The 21,109-nt window shown below is 38.8% G+C and overlaps 1 protein-coding gene across 1 annotated transcript in view; it reads left to right on the forward strand.

The window, feature by feature from the left end:
• The first annotated feature begins 14,397 nt into the window (after positions 1-14,397).
• The window catches only part of PDLIM4 (PDZ and LIM domain 4), a 95,580-nt gene continuing 88,868 nt past the window's right edge, over positions 14,398-21,109 (forward strand). The window contains exon 1 of the mRNA XM_058166062.1: positions 14,398-14,685. Within this exon, the coding sequence (XP_058022045.1) occupies positions 14,593-14,685 (93 nt within the window). The 5' untranslated portion in view covers positions 14,398-14,592. The remainder of the gene's footprint in view (positions 14,686-21,109) is intronic.

Here is a 21,109-nt window from a genome sequence, read left to right on the forward strand (position 1 = left end):
CTGGATTCCAACAAGTGGTGGTAAACTTAGCAATGTTGGGGAATGACTGCAAGGAAGAGAGGTGCAAGAAGGAGAAAGTCTGAATTAGAGATTGATGGACAAATTATTTTGAGCCAGAGCTTTTCACATGTGCCAATTTATACAAGGATCCATCCCATTTCTGCAGCGTTCTCTGTTTCTCTTAAATTTGTACAAATACACTGAACTTGCAGGGAACCTGCTTTCTCTCAAAGTACATATTTTGAAAAGTATTTTGAAGTGCTTTTGTTTAGCCAAGAATTACACTGCGTGGCATGTGATATTAAACTATTTTTATGAGATGTGGGAATCAGATTAGGTCATACGTTACTTTGCAAAGTATAAGGATCTAATATCTGCATGCCTCTTTTCAATTTAAAAATGACAGGGGTTTTATATAAAGGCTGCAACAGATGTAGTCCTTGATCTCAACTGAAAAAGGAATCATAACAGGAGCAGAATCCTCATGTGCCTCGGTGAAGAACGTAACTTCATGGTTTTGGATCAGAGGCAAAGATGGATTTGCACATGTATTTATACAAAAATACCAAAAATAAATGAATGAGTGAATGAATAAATGAATAAATGAATTGCATAATGGCTTCTCTAGAACTCAGTTCTGGGAAAAGAATTGCCCAGAGGAAATACAAAGGCTGATACTGAGTTTCTATGAAGCAGAATACTCATTTATGATCTAATTATGATCTAATTTCCTTGACATAATAATTAATCTGGCAGTATTACAATCATACAATTCAAATTTGTTTTGGACTCTATCCAATATTTTTATGATGTAATTTACTTTTTATCCATGTTTCAAGGTGCCACTTTCCCAAATATCAACATTAATCTAGATTTTTGTAGTTGTGAAATTTAAGACTGATTCACATAATATTTCAGATGCAAGCTTCTACCTGCTCTTGAAACGTCTAGAATAGTTATGTACTGGGCAGTGGAGTTTAATCCTTAAAATCATGTTCCTTAAGTAGGGTTTAAAAGAAAACAGTCTCTGGGTTTGTGTGAGTGATATATATATATATATAATTCTTTGGATCCATTTCATTCAATTAATAGATATATATTTAAATTATATTGATAATTAATTGTTTCTACTTTTAATCACATGATAGTTTTAAGTAGAGCAAAAGGGATAATGATTTAAAATAATCAAAGAATGCCTAGGATTCACCTTTGATTCTGGCCATTATTTCCTATTAAAATAATTCCACTTTTCAGCTTTAAAAATTATTGTATTATTTAAATATTTCACATCATTCTTATGGATGCTTTATAATAGCCAGAATGTGTAAGTTGTGGTGGGAGGAATTGGGGAGAGAGAAAAGTCAGATATTTTTGCAAATGACCAGGCTTAAGGCAAGGGTCTCAAAACATCTTGCATTCTCCATTTCCCATTGGGCAGCAAAGGGAATGTTTTGAACTAAGATAGAGTTGAGATAAAATTAAATGGATTTGGTGTTTTGTATTTGCCAATTACATCTGAAAGCAGTAAAACTTCTTTCAGGAGGGTTACTCAGCTGTAACTTTTGTGTACAGGAATAACAGTGTTGCTGTCGATGATGGATGTAATTTTAAAAGCAGCTTTGACAAGCACATTACTTCTCTTCTTGCACAAAATCACCCATGCATACACGCCATGCCTGACTGCCAATTTTCCAATGCATGTTTTGTCTACTTATGGGAAAAAATATGAACAAAAGATACAATAAATCCAGTTGGGAAATTATAATCATTTCATCCTTAGAGATTTTTTTTAATGCTGCACAAAACTCTATAATTGACATGATTTTTTGAAGTGTTCTTTTGGAACAGCAAGTTTTAAACAGAGCTACAATACTGGATGAACTAGAAAAAGGAACAGCAATCCTATACCAAACACCAAAGAAGTATTTTCTCTGGGAACTATCAGATAAAGAAGAGTAGGCTATTGTTCAAACAACTAGAGCCAGTGATATAAAAAACATGTTAATAGGAATAGGGTATTTTTTGATAGGTCCAGCAGTCTTAGTATCTCAAATGAAGCTCTTGCTCCTATCAACTCCCCCTAAAAGGAAAGGATGGGATAGCTAATGAGAATAATTATATATTACCTCTCCAAGACAGGTCGGATCCCAAATTCTATTGCTACCGGTTTGCTCATGTGTGTGTGTGCGCACGGCGCTTCTCCACATGCGCAGAAGCATCTGGGTGGTTAGACGGAGCCTCCCGCTGCAGCTGCTACTGGTTCGCCTGATCCAGTGTGAACTGGTAGCAACCCACCACTGCTCCAAGCCCTTCAAAATACATCAGTGTACAAGCAACTTCTGGGTGAATGGACATTGATCTTCAGAAATCCACAACCAACATGTCCATTAATTGGTATTTTGGAAGCAGAGAAATTTCCCAGCTTGAGAAACAGTGCTGCAGAAATTAGGAAAGAGAAGGACTTTGGGTACAGTAATACAAACATCCCTTCCTCCATATCTGAAATCACTGGGAAATATACAAAGGATTGTAATTTACTACCTCTCAGCCAGATCGTTCTTATAGGATTGTTGCTGTGATTATGATATCATCTGTGAGATCCTGGAGAAGGTGGAATACCAATTAACTCAGTGGTGAGTTTCAAATTTTTTTTACTACCGGTTCTGTGGGCATGGCTTGGTGAGCATGGCTTGGTGGGTATAGCAGGGGAAGGATACTGTAAAATCTCCATTCCCTCCCCAATCCAGGGGAAGGTTACTGCAAAATCCCCATTTTCGCCAGATCATCTGGGACTTGGGAGGCAGAGAATAGATGGGGCCATTCAGAATTTTTACTACTGGTTCACCGAACTACTCAAAATTTCCGCTACCAGTTCTCCAGAACTGGTCAGAACCTGCTGAAACCCACCTCTGAATTAACTAATGAACAAACATAATTTTTACTTCTGTTTAACTACAGTTTACTATTGGAATACACAAGCTAGCTGAAACTGTCTTCATGTGTGTGCATACCCCGGCAATTTAAGCATCTTCCACTTTCTGCCTGAATGGACAGCAACAGGAAATTCTTTACTTTTCCTGATATTTCAACTGTTTCAGTCTAAGTGTCACAGCAGCAAATTTTTGCTATTCCTCCCCAAATCATTCTATTATGCATTATCTAATTAAGATTTATCATCCTCATATTATTATTTTTTTAAATTTTCAGATAAAAGGTTAAAATGTGCTTTTTTTCTTTTTAAAAACATCTTACTCACATTAGTTCAAGCAGAAGTTCATATCTTTATATCATACATCATACAATACATGTATTATATATACATATTTAGCCATTAGGGTATTCTTTTTTGGGAGGCAGCAACATTATCCTGAAGTGCAGAAAGGGAGTAAGAAATAGCAAGTCAAAAAATTAGAGACATGAGATAAACAAAGAAACTTTATCTACATTTAGCTTATTCCAACACCACTTGAAATGCCTTTTCATACCTTTCTAATTGCCATCCTTGTGTTTCCAGTAGCAGTACACTTAATATATTATCTTTTATTCTTCAAACTTTTACCTTTGTTTTTTGCAGGATCTCATAACTTGATCTCACTAGAACTTTTTTACCTAATTTGAACGCACCAGGACCTTCCTCTTAAGCCATCCATTCTTCCTTGATGTATTCACTTGGTGTTTCAGTCCTCATTCATGCTCTCAAAATGTTCTCCATTCTGGTCATTCAACTGCAAATGTAAAGTTCAATGTCACATGACCACATCACTTAGCAATGGCAGTTCCAGCAGTTCTGGTTGCTGCCATTAAACAAGGACTACACAGGTTAGATGAGGACCTCATGTGAGCACAACTTCTGGTCAGCTTCCCCATTCACTTTGATTGTGGGAAGCCAGCAGGAACATTGGAAATTGCAATTATGCGGCCATGTCTTGCAGCAATGTTGTGATTGTGAGTTAGGTGCTAAGTGCCTGAATTTAGGGAACACAGGGACACTGCAACAGGTGGACTCTAAGGACCTGTCCTAACCGCGCTGCTCCCACATAACATCTATCCTGCGCGGCCTACACTGGCTGCCGGTGGCCTTCCGGGTACAATTCAAGGTTTTGGTCACCACCTTTAAAGCACTCCATGGCTTAGGACCAGGATATCTACGAGACTGCCTTCTGCTGCCGATTGCCTCCCAATGACCTGTGCGCTCCCACAGAGCGGGCCTCCTCAGGGTGCCGTCGACCAAACAATGCAGGTTGGCGACCCCCGGGGGGAGGGCTTTCTCTGTGGCAGCACCGGCCCTGTGGAACGAGCTTCCTCCGGGGTTACGACAACTCCCCGACCTCCGGGCCTTCAGACGTGAACTGAAGACTTTATTATTTCAGCGAGCTGGACTAGCCTAAGAAATATTTTAGTGAAATTTTAAATGGGTTTTAAACCGGTTTCTACCGTTTTAGTGATTTGGCCGTTAAAATATTTAATTTTAATTTGTTTTTATATTGTTATTTATTATATTGTTGTATTTTAATATGGCTGTGAACCGCCCTGAGTCCTGCGGGAGATGGTACGGTATAAAAGTTTAATTAATAATAAATAAATAACCCTCTTCAATCAGCCCCATCACAAGTTTTAATGATTTGTTGTAACCCAAGGACCACTTCTACTTAGTTCCCACTGTAACCCATGATTTTTTCTGGATCTGTTGACATATCCCAATTCCTTCCTATCTAAGAATGTGAACATAAACTTGCTCTTGTACACAGCTAGATTTCCTTCTTTTGACAAACATCATCTACTTTCTCTTTTTTGCTATTTGTGCCAAGAAACATCTACTTTCGTCTTGGATTTTACCATTTATCTAATGTTCATGTTTTCTGCCAACAGCATGATGTTATCTACATAGAAAAGTGCATGTATATTCATGCTCTTCACTAACGCATCTTTATTATCACTACAAGCGTTCCTTAGGCATCCATTTATAAATACAGCATATTAAACAATCAAAAGGACATTACACATCCTTGACGTATTCTGATCTCAGTGTAAACTTTTTGCCAAGTATTCCATTGATTCTCCTGCATATATTACTTTTATTATATGCTTCTCTTCACTGCCTTTTTCAACAATCCCTTATATATTTGCACACAAAAACTATAACACAATACATTCACTTTGTCATACACACACACACACACACACACAAACACAAACACACACACACACACACACACACACACACACACACTGCAAGGGAATGCTTTTTTACTTTTGGCAACAGCAAAAGCTATTGCTCTGCAGATATCTAATATGGAGTTATTTAAAATATTCCTGGCCTAGGTTATCATATGATTCATAAAAAAATTAATAAATAAATCATGCAACACCTAGAAGCTCCCACAACTGCATTCAATTTCCCAACTCTGCTAGGCAACAACATTATTGAAAAAGGTCAGAGTAACTGGGTCACTTTGACAAGGGAGGAAGAAGTAGCTGTGTTTGCCGCCCAATCTTAAAACCTGCAGTTTATTAAGGGGCAAGGGTTGACTAAAAAAAACAACAGAACCTGTAACACATTTTCCCTTCATATATCACTGAGGTACATTTATGAGTAGCACATGATATGGCAAGCACCATGTAAAGCTACAAATCGATAGCTTGATTAATCTTTAGTCTCAGAGGGTTGTGGCTGCCTTGCAATCCTATAATTCTGATGAAGGAACAGGATGACTACCTGGAAATTATTTGGGTAGAAGAAGAGTTTCTTGTTTTTTTAAGACAACACCTTCCATTTGGAATTTCTCCACTGAATCATTATCATTAGAGGAAATGTTGAGTCATGGGCCTGGGAATAAGAAGAAAAGCTTCAGCTTAGCATGCAAATAGCAATTAAAAATAGTTGGCCTCAAAAATACCGCATGAATTTTGTTTTTGCATTGAGCCCAGGCTATTCAAGAACAGATGAAAAGAAATTAAGGAGACTGGGCAGGTTATGGTAACAAAGCAATGGGAACCAAAAATTATTGGGGGAGAAAATATTGTAAGAGGAAAGCCGTGTTAGTCTGTAGTGGCAGAAACCTAACATTTTCTGGTAGCATTTTTCTCAGTAACAAATTTTATTAAAAGGTATCAGTTTTCAAGACCTGTAGCTCACCTTGTCAGATGCATAGACTAGTTAGACAGATATAGGATTTAAATTGGGTGAGGTGTGGGGGGAGAAGGGACAGGAAGACAGGTTGTTTGTGTAGATGCAGGTTACAGGTAAGACAGATTGTAAATACTTTATCAATTAACAATTGTAATATGTTAAAACCCCATTGTGTTTGTGAACTTCTAAGACTGCCTCTAACCTTTTGATGTATGTGAATTCAACACTTTCCATTCAGTGGTGGCGTTAAAAAACCCATTTTACCAAAAGAGTAAAGAGATCTGATATAGAGTGTCCTGGGAAGTTGAAATGCTCTGACGTTACTTTGTCCTTATTTTGAGCCCTGATGTCAAAATTGTATTTATTCGTTCTTTTGGACAAAGGTTGTTCTGTTAATCATACATAGAATCTAGAAGGGCACTGCTGGCAGATGATGGCATACCTAATATTGGACAACAATCACAGTTAGATTGCGGGATGGAATATATCAAGTGGGCCATCCAAATGATTCTGTGGAGGTGCTATCTTGGTGTCTGATGGGGGCTTAGATGGAGCAAACAAGCTTCAACTCAAGCCTCACAAGACTGAACAGTTTGGGTTCTAGAGGCTCCTAGTTCTGTGGAGTCAACTTCTTATTCTGGATGGGGTGGCACTGCCCAGGCAGAACTGGTGTACAATTCGGGGTTCCTCCTTGACTTATAGATCCTGTTCAAGGAACAGGTAGTGGCAATGACTTTTGCATAGCTTTGTGTTGTGTCTGGGACTGAAAGGCTCTGTCCATAATCACCCATGTCTTAGTCACCTCCTGATGGATTATAGTAGTCGGTTCTATATGATACAAAACATAGAACAGACAGCTATGGGTTTCTCAATCTATGCATGCTATATCTCTGTTTGGAAAGCTGTATTGGTTGTCAATATGCCTCTGGGTCCAATGACAGGTGCTGATGATTGCCTATAAAGTTTTCCATGGCATGGGGAAAGGTTATTTGTGGGAACACCTCTCCCCAATCAGATCTGGCAGAAGAGGAATATTATGGATCCCATCTTTAAAGAGTGCCATCTAGCAGGATTCTTTATGTTGCCACATCATTCCCTAGAAGATCAGATTATTCTTGACCCTGTTGTCTTTTACAAGGACTAGAAGATAAAGCTGTGATCCAAGGATTGGGGTCTGTTGGAGCTTGTGAATGAAGTTTAATGAAAGAGCAATAGCACTTAGACTTATATACAGCTTCATAGTGCTTTACAGCCCTCTCTAATTGGTTTACATACTCAGCAACAATCTGGGTCCTCATTTTACCGACCTTAGAAGAGTGAAAGGTTAAGTCAACCTTGAGCAGGTGTGAATCAAACTGCTGACAGTCAGCAGAATTAGCCTGCAATACTGCATTCCAACCACTGCACCACCACAGCTCGAAATGTTTCTTTTTGCATTTAGATAGATAGGGGATTTTGTTGTGGTTCTTTTAATCTTGGCTAATGAATGCCTATTTTATATTTTGGGCTGGCTTTTAAAAATCTTGTTAAACCAGTCTCATTTATTTCAGATGGCCAGCCATATAAATTTGAGTTAAACACATACATTAAAGATGCAATTTGGTGCATACTTATTTGGGAGTAAGTTCCACTAAATTTTAAAAAGCTTAGTTTGGTTATAGCTGTATACATTTCAATTACATACTTAATCCCTTAACAGTTGGGAGTAAGTGGCAAACCTGGTCTGTGCTCAGAAGCAGGGTTAAAACACAGTTACCATTTGAAGAGTAAATCACTAGCAAATTAAAGAGCTATAGGCTATGCTAGAATGCCAAGAAATATCCCGGAAGGCAGCAGTTGTAAATCACTTCTGAATCATAACCAAAAAAAAACAACGTGAACAGGAGAAAAGAAGGAGGCTGCCATCAAGGGAGGCTACTGAAGGAGGCTTCCGCTGGATAACTGCTTTCTAGCTATATCCCCAGATATTTTAAATATGTCTTGTTATCCTTTTTCTATTTTATTTTTAATTTTGTAAATAATATGCATATTGTACTGCATCCTAAATCAATAAGAAAGTTGCCATTAAAAAGAAATAAAAATAAGGATGACTACCAGTGGAAAATGTGGTTCAAAAACATGCAAATTGAGAATTTTATGTATTGCTATGCTCCACAAACCACAAAACTTTTTTTTTTTAAAAAAGAAATCTCTTTATTTCTCTCCCTATGGAAAAACTGATGAGACAAAGAATATGGAGCATATATTCTGCTAGAGTGATGAGGATGTGAAAAGTCATAGGTGCTCCACTACCTTTTGATTCTCCTTTGCACTCCACATTTTACAAAAGATTCAGGCAAAGCAGAATAAGTTCAAAGAAAGGGAATGGAGAAGATTAGGGAAATTAATGAAATCTTATGAAAAATGAGTGAAGTAATAGGAAATGTATAGCCTTGAGAAGAAAACGTTAAGATTAACTTGGTAGCATTCTTCCAATATTTGAAAGGTTGTCATGCAGTGAAAGTCAAGGTATGTTCTCCATTATTCCAGAGAAATTGACTAACATATGAAAAAGCATTCAACTAATATATACAATTGTATTATGTTGACTCACTTGTTTTCATAATAAAGTGTGAAGACCGCCTATCCTGTACAACAGGAGTGTCAAACTTGATTTCATCAGGGTGGTGTTTGACCTTGGGGGTTGGGGTGGGCGTGGCCAGCTTGACATCACTCATGTCAGGGCGCCTGTGGTGGCCTGAGCGCTCTGCCAGTGAAAACGGGCTCCCAAGCTCCATTTTTGCTGGCAAAGGCACCATGGGTCGGTCCTTCACTGTTTCCAGGGTTGTCCCTGGAAACAGCGGGCCAGATCTAAGCATCCTGCGGACCAGATCCAGCCTGCAGGCCTTGAGTTTGACACCTCTGCTGTACAATGACAAAACCAGAGCAAGGCTGGACCGTTTGCCTACCTCAATAGCAAGCTGATCAAAGGTATCCCAAAGGAAATCTCCCATTGAAATAATGGACAAGAAATATGAACAGTTATCATTTCTTTGCACATTGACTTCCAAGTAGAACTAAATAAAACTGTATGCAGATTTGATCCAGCAACCTATTTGATCTAGCCAATTCAAACCATACAGGTTTAAGGTGGCTAAATGAGTCTTTCATTGTTTGTAGAAATACGTAATACAAGATAGAATCATAGTAGTGTGAAGACACCCTCCCATGAGACAAGTAGAACCCTTTTGGCTCAGGTAAAGATGGGGGAAATGGTGTGAGCATGCCTTGTTTATCTGTTGTAGCTAGTTCACAGCATTTTCTATGTGTTTGCCTGCCTGTCTATTGTTTGAACCAGTGGTGAAATCTAATTTTTTTTACCACTGATTCTGTTGGCGTGGCTTGGTAGGCATGGTGGGGCTTGGTGAGTGTGGCACAGGAAGGCTACTGCAAACTCTCCATTCCCTCCCCACTCCTGGGGGAAAGATATTGCAAAATCTCCATTCCCACCCCATTCTGAGGCCATCCAGAGGTGGTATTTGCCAGTTCTCTGAACTACTCAAAATTTCCGCCACTGGTTCTCCAAACTGCTCAAAATTTCTGCTACCGGTTCTCCAGAACCTGTCAGAACCTGCTGGATTTCACCCCTAGTTTTAACAAGAACATGTTACAGATAAGGCTTCCACTACCTGCTGACCCAATGAGAAAAAGAACTGATAATGAGTAGCTTTCTTTGGATTGTTTGGATTGAAACCAGCAATTTACTCCAGGACTAGAGAGAGAAAGAAAAACCCACACTGCTAGCAATGACTCCATGCCATTGGCTGTGTTGAGAGATGATTGACATTATGCTGTAGTGAACCTTGGCCAGATCACAACCTGTTGACTTAGCAGCAGCATGTAAGAAGATTAGATGGGAGGTGAAGTAAACAAGCAAACAATTCCTCAGACTCTTAAAGAAAGAATGTGTGCAAGGAGTGTGCTCAGCAATGGAATATTGTTCAGCTCTGCGAATTATTATATGTCCAGTTACAGCTTGTGCATATGGCTAAAGCATTCCAATCTGAGGATGCATTGCTAACACATGGAGCTACTCACTTCACCTATGTTTCTAGGTAAGCAAATAATAGGTGGCGATGTCAGAATCAAAACTACTACACCCACTGAACCACCCATTTCAATCTAACTATTATGTTCTCCTCCCATCTTTTCAACAGAGGAAAATCAAACAGTAGCAACAAGATTTCAGCATCTTTGTACTTTTCATAAGGTTGACAGAGTTGGAGAAAGAGAATAAACATGTTATTTATATCCCACCTTTATTTTTACAGAATAACTCAAGGCAACAAACATATCCAACTCACCTTTTTCCACGTATTTTCCGCATAACAACAACCCTGAGAGGTGGGTTGAGCCGAGAGAGACTGACTGACAAATCACCCAATTGGCTTTCATGGCTAAGACAGGGTGAACTCACAGCCTCCTACATTTTAGCCAGGTGCCATTTTCAATTTTTTAAACTGCTAAATTATTAGCATGCATTGCAAAAGTCTCCTTATGATTCTCTGTAAATTTAAGCCTTAAATAAATGGGAGTGGATTGTTGATAGTTTACATCAATATATTTATACAGCGTATCTATTTCTACAAAGAAATCATAAGACATTCAGCAAGCCATTTTTCATGCTAGGATTTTTTAAAAATGATTTTAAAAAGTTAGATTTTTTTAAAAAAATCAATACAAAAGACACCCCTTTTAATATTCCTCTTTGGAGTATTACAATGCAGTCTACAAGGGGTTACCCTTGAAGAGTATTTCGAAGTGTCAAGATTTGGCTTGTGCAAACAATTTTGAGCACCCCAAGAATGGCACATGTAATACCCAGAAGGAGACAGGCAGTCTATGAACATGAAAAACAAACAAAGTAAGTAAGTAAGTAAATAAATAAATAATGCCTTTCCTGCATGAGTTGCATTGGATGAAAATTTGCTTCCAGGTTCATTTCAAGGTATTGGTTTTGCTATGGGACCAGATTATTCCAGGTACCCACCTTAACTCCATCACATCAACCCATCCCACCCCGTCAGACAGAGAAGGCATGTTACAGACCCCTGTCAATTAAAGAATTTTGACTTTATCCAGGTCCAGGAAGAGAGCTGTCTTTCCTATCCTCTGGAATATCCTCTCCCCACCACCCCAAAGGTGGGGCAGCCCCCCCTTCTCCTGGCCTTTCGAAAGACTCTGAAGACCTGGCTTTGCCAACTTGCATATGGGTCTCACAGAGGAGTGTAGTTGGTGCCATGAAGATCTCCCTCCACCTTTTAGAATAGAATAGAATAGAATAGAATAGAATAGAATAGAATAGAATAGAATAGAATAGAATAGAATAGAATTTTTTATTGGCCAAGTGTGGTTGGACACACAAGGAATTTGTCTTGGTGCATATGCTCTCAGAGTACATAAAAGAAAAGATACTTGTAATTGATTTAATCCTTGTTTTACCTGGATCCTTTTCCTGATGCATTGTATCTTTAGTGATGTATTGTATCCTTATACACTCTGAGAGTGATTACATTTGATAAATAAAATGTAAAAGCCAGGAATACGATTCTTCTTTCTCCCCCCCCACCCGCTTTACCCTATTGTTATTCACAGGACAATTTGGCTAAATTTAGAAACTGTGGCTCCAAGTCACAGTTTCTTGGGCAAACCATGACTTCAGCTTGCCTTCTTTTTCAAGCCTAACCAAACTGGTAATAGAATAAACAGAGAAGGGCAGGTAAATGTAAACAATGCAGGAGGTGGAGCACAGATTTCTGAATTATGTAATGATGCATGCAGGAGGTGGAGTTGTGGAAAAAGTTCCAACAATAACCTTTGGAATTTAAACTGAACTGTTATAAGCATGTCTCCCTTTATTTTTGAAATGCTGGAGGGTAAACATTATTAATACAGTTAATTGTTACAAGAGGATCAATTACAAAAATAGGAACTGTCTGATCTCAGACAGAAGAATGTTGCAGCAGTTTAATAAGTACAAAACTACTTAGAAAATGACTTGGTCTCAAGGGCATTGTGTATGAGGGTCACTTTCCTGTATGGGTAGCAAAATAACTTGGGCCACTGCTGTATAGCTACAGATGAAAAGCTGTAAATTGTGTCGCACACAAACACATATACACAGAGGGAGAGAGACTCATACATGGGCATAGCTGACCAAGGTAGAAAGGACAAATCAGCAAGAAAAAAATGAGGAAAAAAAACTATTTTCAGAAGTTTATTGAGATATTTTACTTCCATTTCCAGTAACATAGTATGTAATTACCTAATTTGCCTCCAAGGAAACAAGTGAGAAACTGTGAGAGGTTTTTTTTTTGTATTTTGGGTTTTCTTGGATAGTTACAGAGCAGGGGTGTCAAACTCATGTTGTCACAACAGTGTCATGTGACGTAGCGGGACTTTTTCCTGCTTTGCTAAACTGGGTGTCGGCGTGGCCAGCATGTGATGCATCCGGCCCACGGGCCAGGAGTTTGACAGCCCTGTTATCGAGTAAGGAAGGGCTGCAGGAGTAGGAGAAATGTAGCTTTCACATCAGAACATCTAAAGATGACTAAACTCATCATAATCAGGACCGAAGATAAGATGAAAGCAACATCATGGGGACAAAGCAATGCAGGTTGGCGACCCCCAGGGGGAGGGCCTTCTCTGTGGCGGCACCAGCCCTGTGGAATGAGCTTCCTCCTGGATTACGACAACTCCCTGACCTCCGGACCTTCAGACGTGAACTGAAGACTCTATTATTTCAGCGTGCGGGACTAGCCTAAGAACAAAAATGTTTTAAACAAATTTTAATGGGGGTTTTATTGGTTCTTATTGTTTTAGTGATCAGGCCTTGATAATATTTAGTTTTAATCTGGGTTTTAAAAGTCTATTTATTATATTGTTTTATATTGTTTTAATATGCCTGTGAACCGCCCAGAGTCCTATGGGAGATGGTGCGGTATATAAGTTTAATAAATAAATAAATAAAAGCATGAAAAACATGTTGCTATAGCAAGTTTTTATACCATTATTAAGTTCAAGTGAGGAAAAATTAAAACTTTTAGTGTAGCAGACTATATCCTTAACATCTAAGTCTGCATTATTTGGAATCCTTTGTGATCTAGGAAATGATAAATTAAAACATATGGAAGTTATAATTTTTTTTATCACATTTCCCCCTCCAAAAAACATTACTCAGAATATTGGGGTGAGAGCTGGGTCCAGTTTTTCCTTAATTTCAGCTCAGCTTTAAAGTCTCCTAAAAATAGATAATATTTTTAGATAGATAAAGTATAAAAAGCAAAGGGAAGGCATTTTATTTTTCATTCTTCCATAAACCTCTCAGAATTTCAATTGCTTGTAACGATTTGTACAATATTGTGTAAATAAAACCAATCCATACATTGGGAGAGGGGGGCTCTACCAGAGGCTTGTTTGCATAACCATGTACAGAGAAAAGAAATGTAAATGTAAGCCAAGATTGCTGGAACTGGAGAGGAAACAAAGACAAGGTCTACCTGTGTTCTTGCTTGTAGTTGTTGCTGTTTTATGCTTTCCTTAGAAAGTTGCTCTTCAGTTAGGGAAAGCATATGAACCTGAGGTTTGAGAGTTTTCTCTCTCCCCCACCCTCTATCTCCCTCTCTCCCTCCCTCTCTTTCTCTCCCTCTCTTCTCCCCTCCCTCCCTCTGCCTCCATCTCTCTCCCTCTCTTTCCCCTCTCCCTCCTTCTCTTTCCCCCCTCTCCCTCTTTCCCTGCCTCTTCCTCTCTTCCCTCCCTCTCTCCCTCTTTCCCCCTCTTCCTCTCTCTTCCTCTCTTCCCCTCCTTCCTCCCTCTCCTCTCTTCCTCTCTTTCCCTCTCCTCTCTCTTCCTCTCTTCCCTCCCTCCCTCCCTCTCCTCTCTTCCCTCTCCTCCTCTCTCTCCTCCCTCTCTTCTCCCTCCCTCTCCCTCTCTTGCCCCCCCCCCTCCTGATAATCTGAGCACTGGTTAGCAATTGACTCAGGTATAAAAGAACAGCAGGATCCCTCAAAAGAAAAGGTTGTTTCTGTGACTAAAAAAAACCAAAAATCCCTCCCCAAGTCTAATCAAGCAATATCCTTACCCATCGGCTGGTTGTGCAGACGGGCCAAGGAGAAAGTTGGATTCCCGCCCGCCCTAAGCGTGAAGGGCCCCGCCTCTCCCTTTCTCTGCCCCCTGTTCCTCCTCCTCCTCCTCCCTCTCCCCTGTACGGGGAAGCCGAGAGACGTCAGGCCGGACCGGAGATTAGCAGGCGCTTTAAGTGGATTAGAAAGCAACAGAGGCAGAGAGAGGAGAGTAGAAGAGAGAAGAGCGGAGAGGCGAGAAGTTGGCGGAGCAGGCGCCGCTTTGCGAGTTGCTTCCATTCAGCCGGCTGGCCAGGCGCGCTCCCTCGTCCGGCTTTTCTTTCTGGCTTGAAGAGCCCCGCCATGCCCCAGACAGTGGCGCTGAACGGTCCTTCGCCATGGGGGTTCCGCCTGGTCGGAGGGAAAGATTTTAGCACTCCGCTGACTATTTCCCGGGTAAGTGTGAGGGGAAAACCGCGTCTCTCCCTCTGCGCGCCGGCGGGGGGATGGATGGAGGTTGGAGAAGCGCCTCAGACGACCGAGGCGGGAATTGGCACTTTTCGCCACTCGCGTCGTTGCGCCGTCTTGGGCAGACTGGTAGAAGGAGGGGGGGAAGAGAAAAAAAAGAAAGCTCCCGGGCCTAGATGCCAGGAAAGCACGTTTGTACCCGCCTGGTTTCGTTCAAAGGTTATCAGGGGACGGCGAGCAGTGGGTTTTTTTGGTTTTGTTTTGTTTTTTAAATAGTAGCCTTTGTTGAGCAGCATCCTCAAGCCAGCAGCACCAGGCACCATTACAGCAACCCGTGGCAACCTGGAAAGCCGCAGCCAGCCCGCCAAACAGAAAAGCGGCGATGCACTTCAAAGGCCCCTCCGGGGCTCTTGTCGACCCTGCGGGAGGCACTTGTTGCTGCCCAGCCAGCTCGGCGATCTGGCGCTCCCGCCGTTGCGGCATTTCGTCGCTTTTGAGGCGAACAAGCGGGACGAGAAACAAGAGGGCGCCGGGCTATAAACGCCCCTGCGAGAGAGAAAAGATGCTTGGGGTGAGATTTTAGCCAGATTCCCTCAGCATTTGGATGCTGGGAAGAGCCGTCTCAGACCTGCAAGGCGCTGAACTTTGGGGCAGTTCCTTCCTTCCTTCCTTCCTTCCTTCCTTCCTTCCTTCCTTCCTTCCTTCCTTCCCACACCCGAGTCTAGGCTAGAAAGGAAGGCTTTAAAAAGAGAAAGCGATCTGCTGAGTGACTACAAAAGGATGGGGGATTAGAGTTTAACAGCGTGCGGTTGTTGTTTTAAAAAGAAAGGTGCAAGCAAGTTTCTTGGAGAGGGAAATGAAAAGTTTGCAGGAAACGGACCCATCAATATAAGTGGATTGGTAGAAAATGTTAGTGCAAGACAAAGAATTATGCTGCCTATTTTACACACACAAGCACACACACACACACAAACCTTGGGTCATCACATTTGGGAAGGCAGAGAATTTTCCCCTGGACTTATTAGTCACAGAAATTATTGTCCTATATATAATGAAATCATTTCCTAAACTGCTTTAATTTCTAACAGGCAAATCCTAGGTGTGATTACTAAAGCTACATTTTCCCAAAAGCAGCGGAACTCAAATAAATATGTTGGGCAGTTTATAATCCTAAATCGTATTTAATAGGCAGTGTCAAAATTCAGTGGCATTTTCTCCTGAGAAAGATAACAGGAACACATTGCACAATTATTCATTAAAATAATTAGTCTTCATTATTAAGATGCTTAATGTACATAATAAACAAGTACTGGTCATGACATTTTGTTTCTGAATGATTTTTGTGAAAGTTTGTTCTCTCATGATGAAAGTTAAATTGAGTAAGGATAATGATCTAGTCATTTTAATTTAAAATGTGCATGGTTTTATAATAATAGCAACAGAATGCCACATATTATCCAGTAAAGTATAGACCTGGTACTATGGGAAAGTTACCATATAATGCTTGAGTTCTTGATTTTAAGAAAAACTAACACTGAGCAGAATCAACTGAGTGCATATTTGATCACGAAAAGTGGATTTGAAAAAAGTCTGGGTAATGATCAATTAGAACCTCTGGCAAGAGAAGCTTAAAGCAAAGGGGCTCAAAAGCAGGAGAAAGACAATAAATTATAGTCACAAACAATTCCAGTGCAGAGAAAAAATGGAAGACAGCAAAATAAGCCAGTGTGACTACATTAAAAAGTTAAAGGAAGATTTGGGGGGGTGGGGAGACAAATACAGAAAAATGAAAGATCCAAATCACAAAGGAAGAACAGGTAGTCCAGAACTGTAGTGCTGATAACTGGAAAGCCAAAATTCAGAATTAGCTGAAATTAGCAAAAAAAAATAATATATATGTTAAAAATAAAGCAGGGCTTCTTCAAACTGGTTCCAAATCAATCACTATAAAAGCTGCCCAACGAAAAAGGAAAAATGCTAATAAGTGACAGAGAAGGGGGCAGAGCTGTTTAACTCCTGTTTTAGTTCAGTCTTCAACAAAACTATGAGTTCTACTTAGGAAGAGCAGAATGAAAGGACAGGTTTGTATTTTAGACTGACAGCAACATTATTAAAAATCCCTTTGAGTTTAATTTTAGGACTCGAGTAATTGTATCGTAGAGTACTGTATTAAAGGAAGTAGCTGGTGGTCTGGTTGAACTCTTATCTATTATATATGATGATTCCTGGAGAATGGATGCCGCCAAGCGACTGGAGGAGACAATTATTAACCATGACATTAAAAAGGGTCAAAAGAAAATATAGCAAACTACAAGCCAGTTTGACATTGATACTTGGGACTCTAGATTCTAGAACCCATCAAGAGTGAGATCAGCAATTTAGAACCAATCATCAAGAGATGGATCTACAGTATAACCCACACCAAAAACAATGCAGTAACTACCAGGAGTTGGCAGTGATTTGCTGAGAACAAATTGTGGCAGATTAATTTTAGCTTTTTTTTTTTTAGATCAAACATGTTGGATAGTGCAGCAATCAAGCGGTTGCTTAACAATATGGTTTGAAAATCATACATAGATTGCAAGCCATCAATGACTCCTTGCCAAATTGAAAAAAGATAGTGGGTGTGGGTGCCATAAAAATATTTTAGGTAACCTACTTTTCAATATTTTATTATTTATTTACTTACCATATTTATATAGCCAACCTTCTCACAAACACATATCTCTGGGCTGAGTACAATCCAACAACAATTAAATGCTTCCACAAGAATCTAAAAACAAGAAACCAAAATAAAATAAACATAAAGTAATCATGCAAAATAAATAAAACAAACAAGTAAAAGCCAAGAAACCAGGAGAGCAAACATCACTTAATCTCATAGACCCGCCTTGCACCCTGGGATCCCCAAGGCTGATGAAAAAAGCATGTTTCAAGGGCCTTCTTGAAGAACCTCCACTCAGGGAAGAATAATATTCCAGAGAGTGGAAACCAGAGCAGAAAAGGGTTTTTGACAGCTGGAACTTGTTAGGAGATGGGACCTACAGCATACTCCTCCTGCCTGATCCGCTGTTTGATTGAGAATGTCATTAAGCAGAGCACATAGTGCCTCTGGTAGTGAAGGCCTTAGGAGTCCTAGTGTGGGTGCAGGTTTGCACTATGTGGTCATTGGGATGACCACATAAATGATTTAATGGCACATATTCATTCCTCATAAAGATAATTTGCTACAGGTAGTCCTCGATTTTCAACAGTACATTTAGTGACCAAAGTTACAACGGCACTGGAAAAAATTGATTTATGTCCATTTTGTATGACCACTTATGATCATTGCAGTATCCGCATGGTCATGTGATTTCTATTCAAATGCTTGAAAACTGACTCACGTTTACATGAGCTACCTTCTGACAAACAAAGTCATTGGGGAAACCAGATTCACTTAATAACCGTGTTGCTAATTTAACAACTGCAGTGATTCAGTTAGCAAACATGACAAGAAAAGTCATATAATGGGGCAAAACTCACTTAACAAAGTTCTCACTTAGCAACATAAATTTTGGTTTCAATTGTGGTTGCAAGTCAAGGATTACCTATATATACAATTTCTTATTCATTTGGAGAGACTAAAAAAAGGTGACTTGTAATAATAATAACTGTAACAGAGTTGGAAGGGACCTTGGAGGTCATCTAGTCCAACCCCCTGCTCACTTTTCTGATTGATAACTCAGCTGGGCAACTCCATTCCAGTGTGGGATTGAATTTTACTTTCAGCAACCCAACTGAAATTCAGATGCAGAGAGAGAAAATATGACAGATCTGAGCGTGTCACAATGGTCACATGCTACAGATATTTTAATACAAAGTTAATGTTAATTAGAGATGAAAGAAAAATTGTTATTTTGAAGGATCATTTTAATCTGTAATTAAAAAAAACCTTTGACTTTTTTCCCTCAGAAAATACTTTGTAAAATGCCACAACTAAGCTGCTCCATAAATACAGTTCCATAAACATCACGGGTCTATGTGTCCCAATGAACAAAGCTCAGTTTTTGTTTGAACAGATAACAAAGTTGGAGATGATTGCAAATTCTGCTGGAGTAATTAGTGATAAGAAGAACCAGGTAACAGTTTAGAGAAAATTGTTGAGTGCTGAATGAATGTGCATGGGATATTCTGCTAGAATGGATGGTGGGGGGAGAAGGTGTCAAGGTACCATTTGTAGTTCCAAAGATGAATGAAATTGTTGACAGCTTGATGAGTTATCAGCTCAGAAGACTATTTCCAATACACTATTTTACCCATAAGTCTACTCACTTGGATACATGGCAATGAAATGAATATGAATCTAAAAATATGATTATTTTTCCTGCATATGATGAAAAGGAAGTAATGAAAAATGGAAGAATGGCAAGTACTGTAGTAAGGTCCCATGGTATCTGAGAATAATTTATCTTAAATGCAAAAAATAATACTAAAGGAACCTATTATCCAACTAAGCTGCCCTGAAAAATGTCCATGTTAGACATGTCCATTATTATATTACTTGAGAAGGAAAAGTGCTTGCTTAAAAGGTGAATGTAATCAATCAAAGCCATATACTATAGATATTCCCTCTACTCTAAAAATTTAGAGTATTGCACTTTGTCTTAATATGCTTAATGCAACAAAACTATATGAACTTTGGATCTTTCAGTATTTTAGATCTGAAAAGAACTGTGTTTCTCTTTGAAGATAAATGCTTTGTTTATATTACTTGTGTTTGGTTGTCAAGCCATTGCACAGGGAAAACAGTTAAGGGTATTTTCCCAACTACAACCTGCAAATTTCTGTAAATTACTCTGTTAGAAGAATTCACTGCAGCAAATTAAAAAAAAAGAGATAAAGAAAAAAAATAAAAATGAAAATTTTCAGAACACATGTAACAAGTAATTAACTTGGATTTTTATTTGCAAAAGCTACTGTATGTACTTTTAATTTATGGAACTTTTAATTTAGATAGGCTTTTCTCTTTAAATACTCATTGTTTTAAACTGGGATTTTAATAGCAGAAATTATTGTAGTAGATAAATATATGGCAGTGTACAGATGAGGAACAAGTAAAATTATAAATTACTTCAACATACTTTATTTGTTTTAGAAAACCACTGCCTTTCTTTTGTTCTAGACCATTTGTTATGGAGTCTATTTCATTTAAGGCTACTAGATTTGAATACCAAAAATCCAGATGACAACTATATAGAAGCAGAAATGTATGGGTTTTTTAGATCTCCCGTATCATGTAGTTATCATCTGCATTTCTGCAATCCAGACATAGTATCCTAAACTTTTCCATGGAAACTTCACTTAAGAACTTATGTTGGGTTTTAAAGCAAATTAAGAAAGTGTTTAATGAGGCTGATTCAGAAATAACAATAGGTGAGCAAATCCATTTTTCTTTTAGTCACTTTTTAATCTTTTTAATATTAAACTTGCATTGGATCATTTTCTTACTCATTTGTAACAAAATAAGGGGCCTCTGTGGCTCAGACTGCTAAGACAGCCTGTTATTAACACAGCTGCTTGCAATTACTGCAGGTTCTAGTCCCACCAGGCCCAAAGTTGATTCAGCCTTCCATCCTTTATAAGGTAGGTAAAATGAGGACCCAGATTATTGGGGGCAATAAGTTGACTTTGTATATAATATACAAATGGATGAAGACTATTGCTAACATAGTGTAAGCCGCCCTGAGTCTTCGGAGAAGGGCGGGATATAAATGCAAATTTTAAAAAAATCTTAGTGAAAATAAAATCTTCTGAATATATGCTTGGATTTTGAATATATACTTGGATTTTCTCTATCTGTTGTACATGCACTGTTCTTACATTGGCAAGCAATTTATTGGCTCTCTTTTCACCAATATAGTCATCTGTGTGTGTGTGTGTGTTATATAATACACACACAATGGAATATGTATGTATGTATGTATGTATGTATGTATGTATGTATGTATGTGTGTGTATATATATTTATATATATATATATATATGTATGTATGTATGTATGTATGTATGTATGTATGTATGTATGTATGTATATGTATATATACATACATATATAAAAGATTTCCCTCATAAAACTGAGAAAAAAATCTATTTTTAAATTTCAGCTACATTTTATTCATATATTACTTTGGGAGGTGAGTTTCTACACTGTCATGAAGTGTTGTTACAGAAGAATTCAGTCATGCTTGTTTTAAATTCTATTGCTCTAACATGTCTCTGTGAGTTTTCCCTGAGACTTAGTCCAAGAATCCACATTGCAAAAGGCAACAAAATTACAAGCCTCAAAACCTGCTAGGAATGAGAATAATGTCATGGTGAACTGGAGAAAAATTAGAGCTTACTATTTATGCATTTCCTTGATAAATTGAGT

Source organism: Ahaetulla prasina, chromosome 2, assembly GCF_028640845.1.
Source record: "Ahaetulla prasina isolate Xishuangbanna chromosome 2, ASM2864084v1, whole genome shotgun sequence".
NCBI classification, from domain to species: domain Eukaryota; kingdom Metazoa; phylum Chordata; class Lepidosauria; order Squamata; family Colubridae; genus Ahaetulla; species Ahaetulla prasina.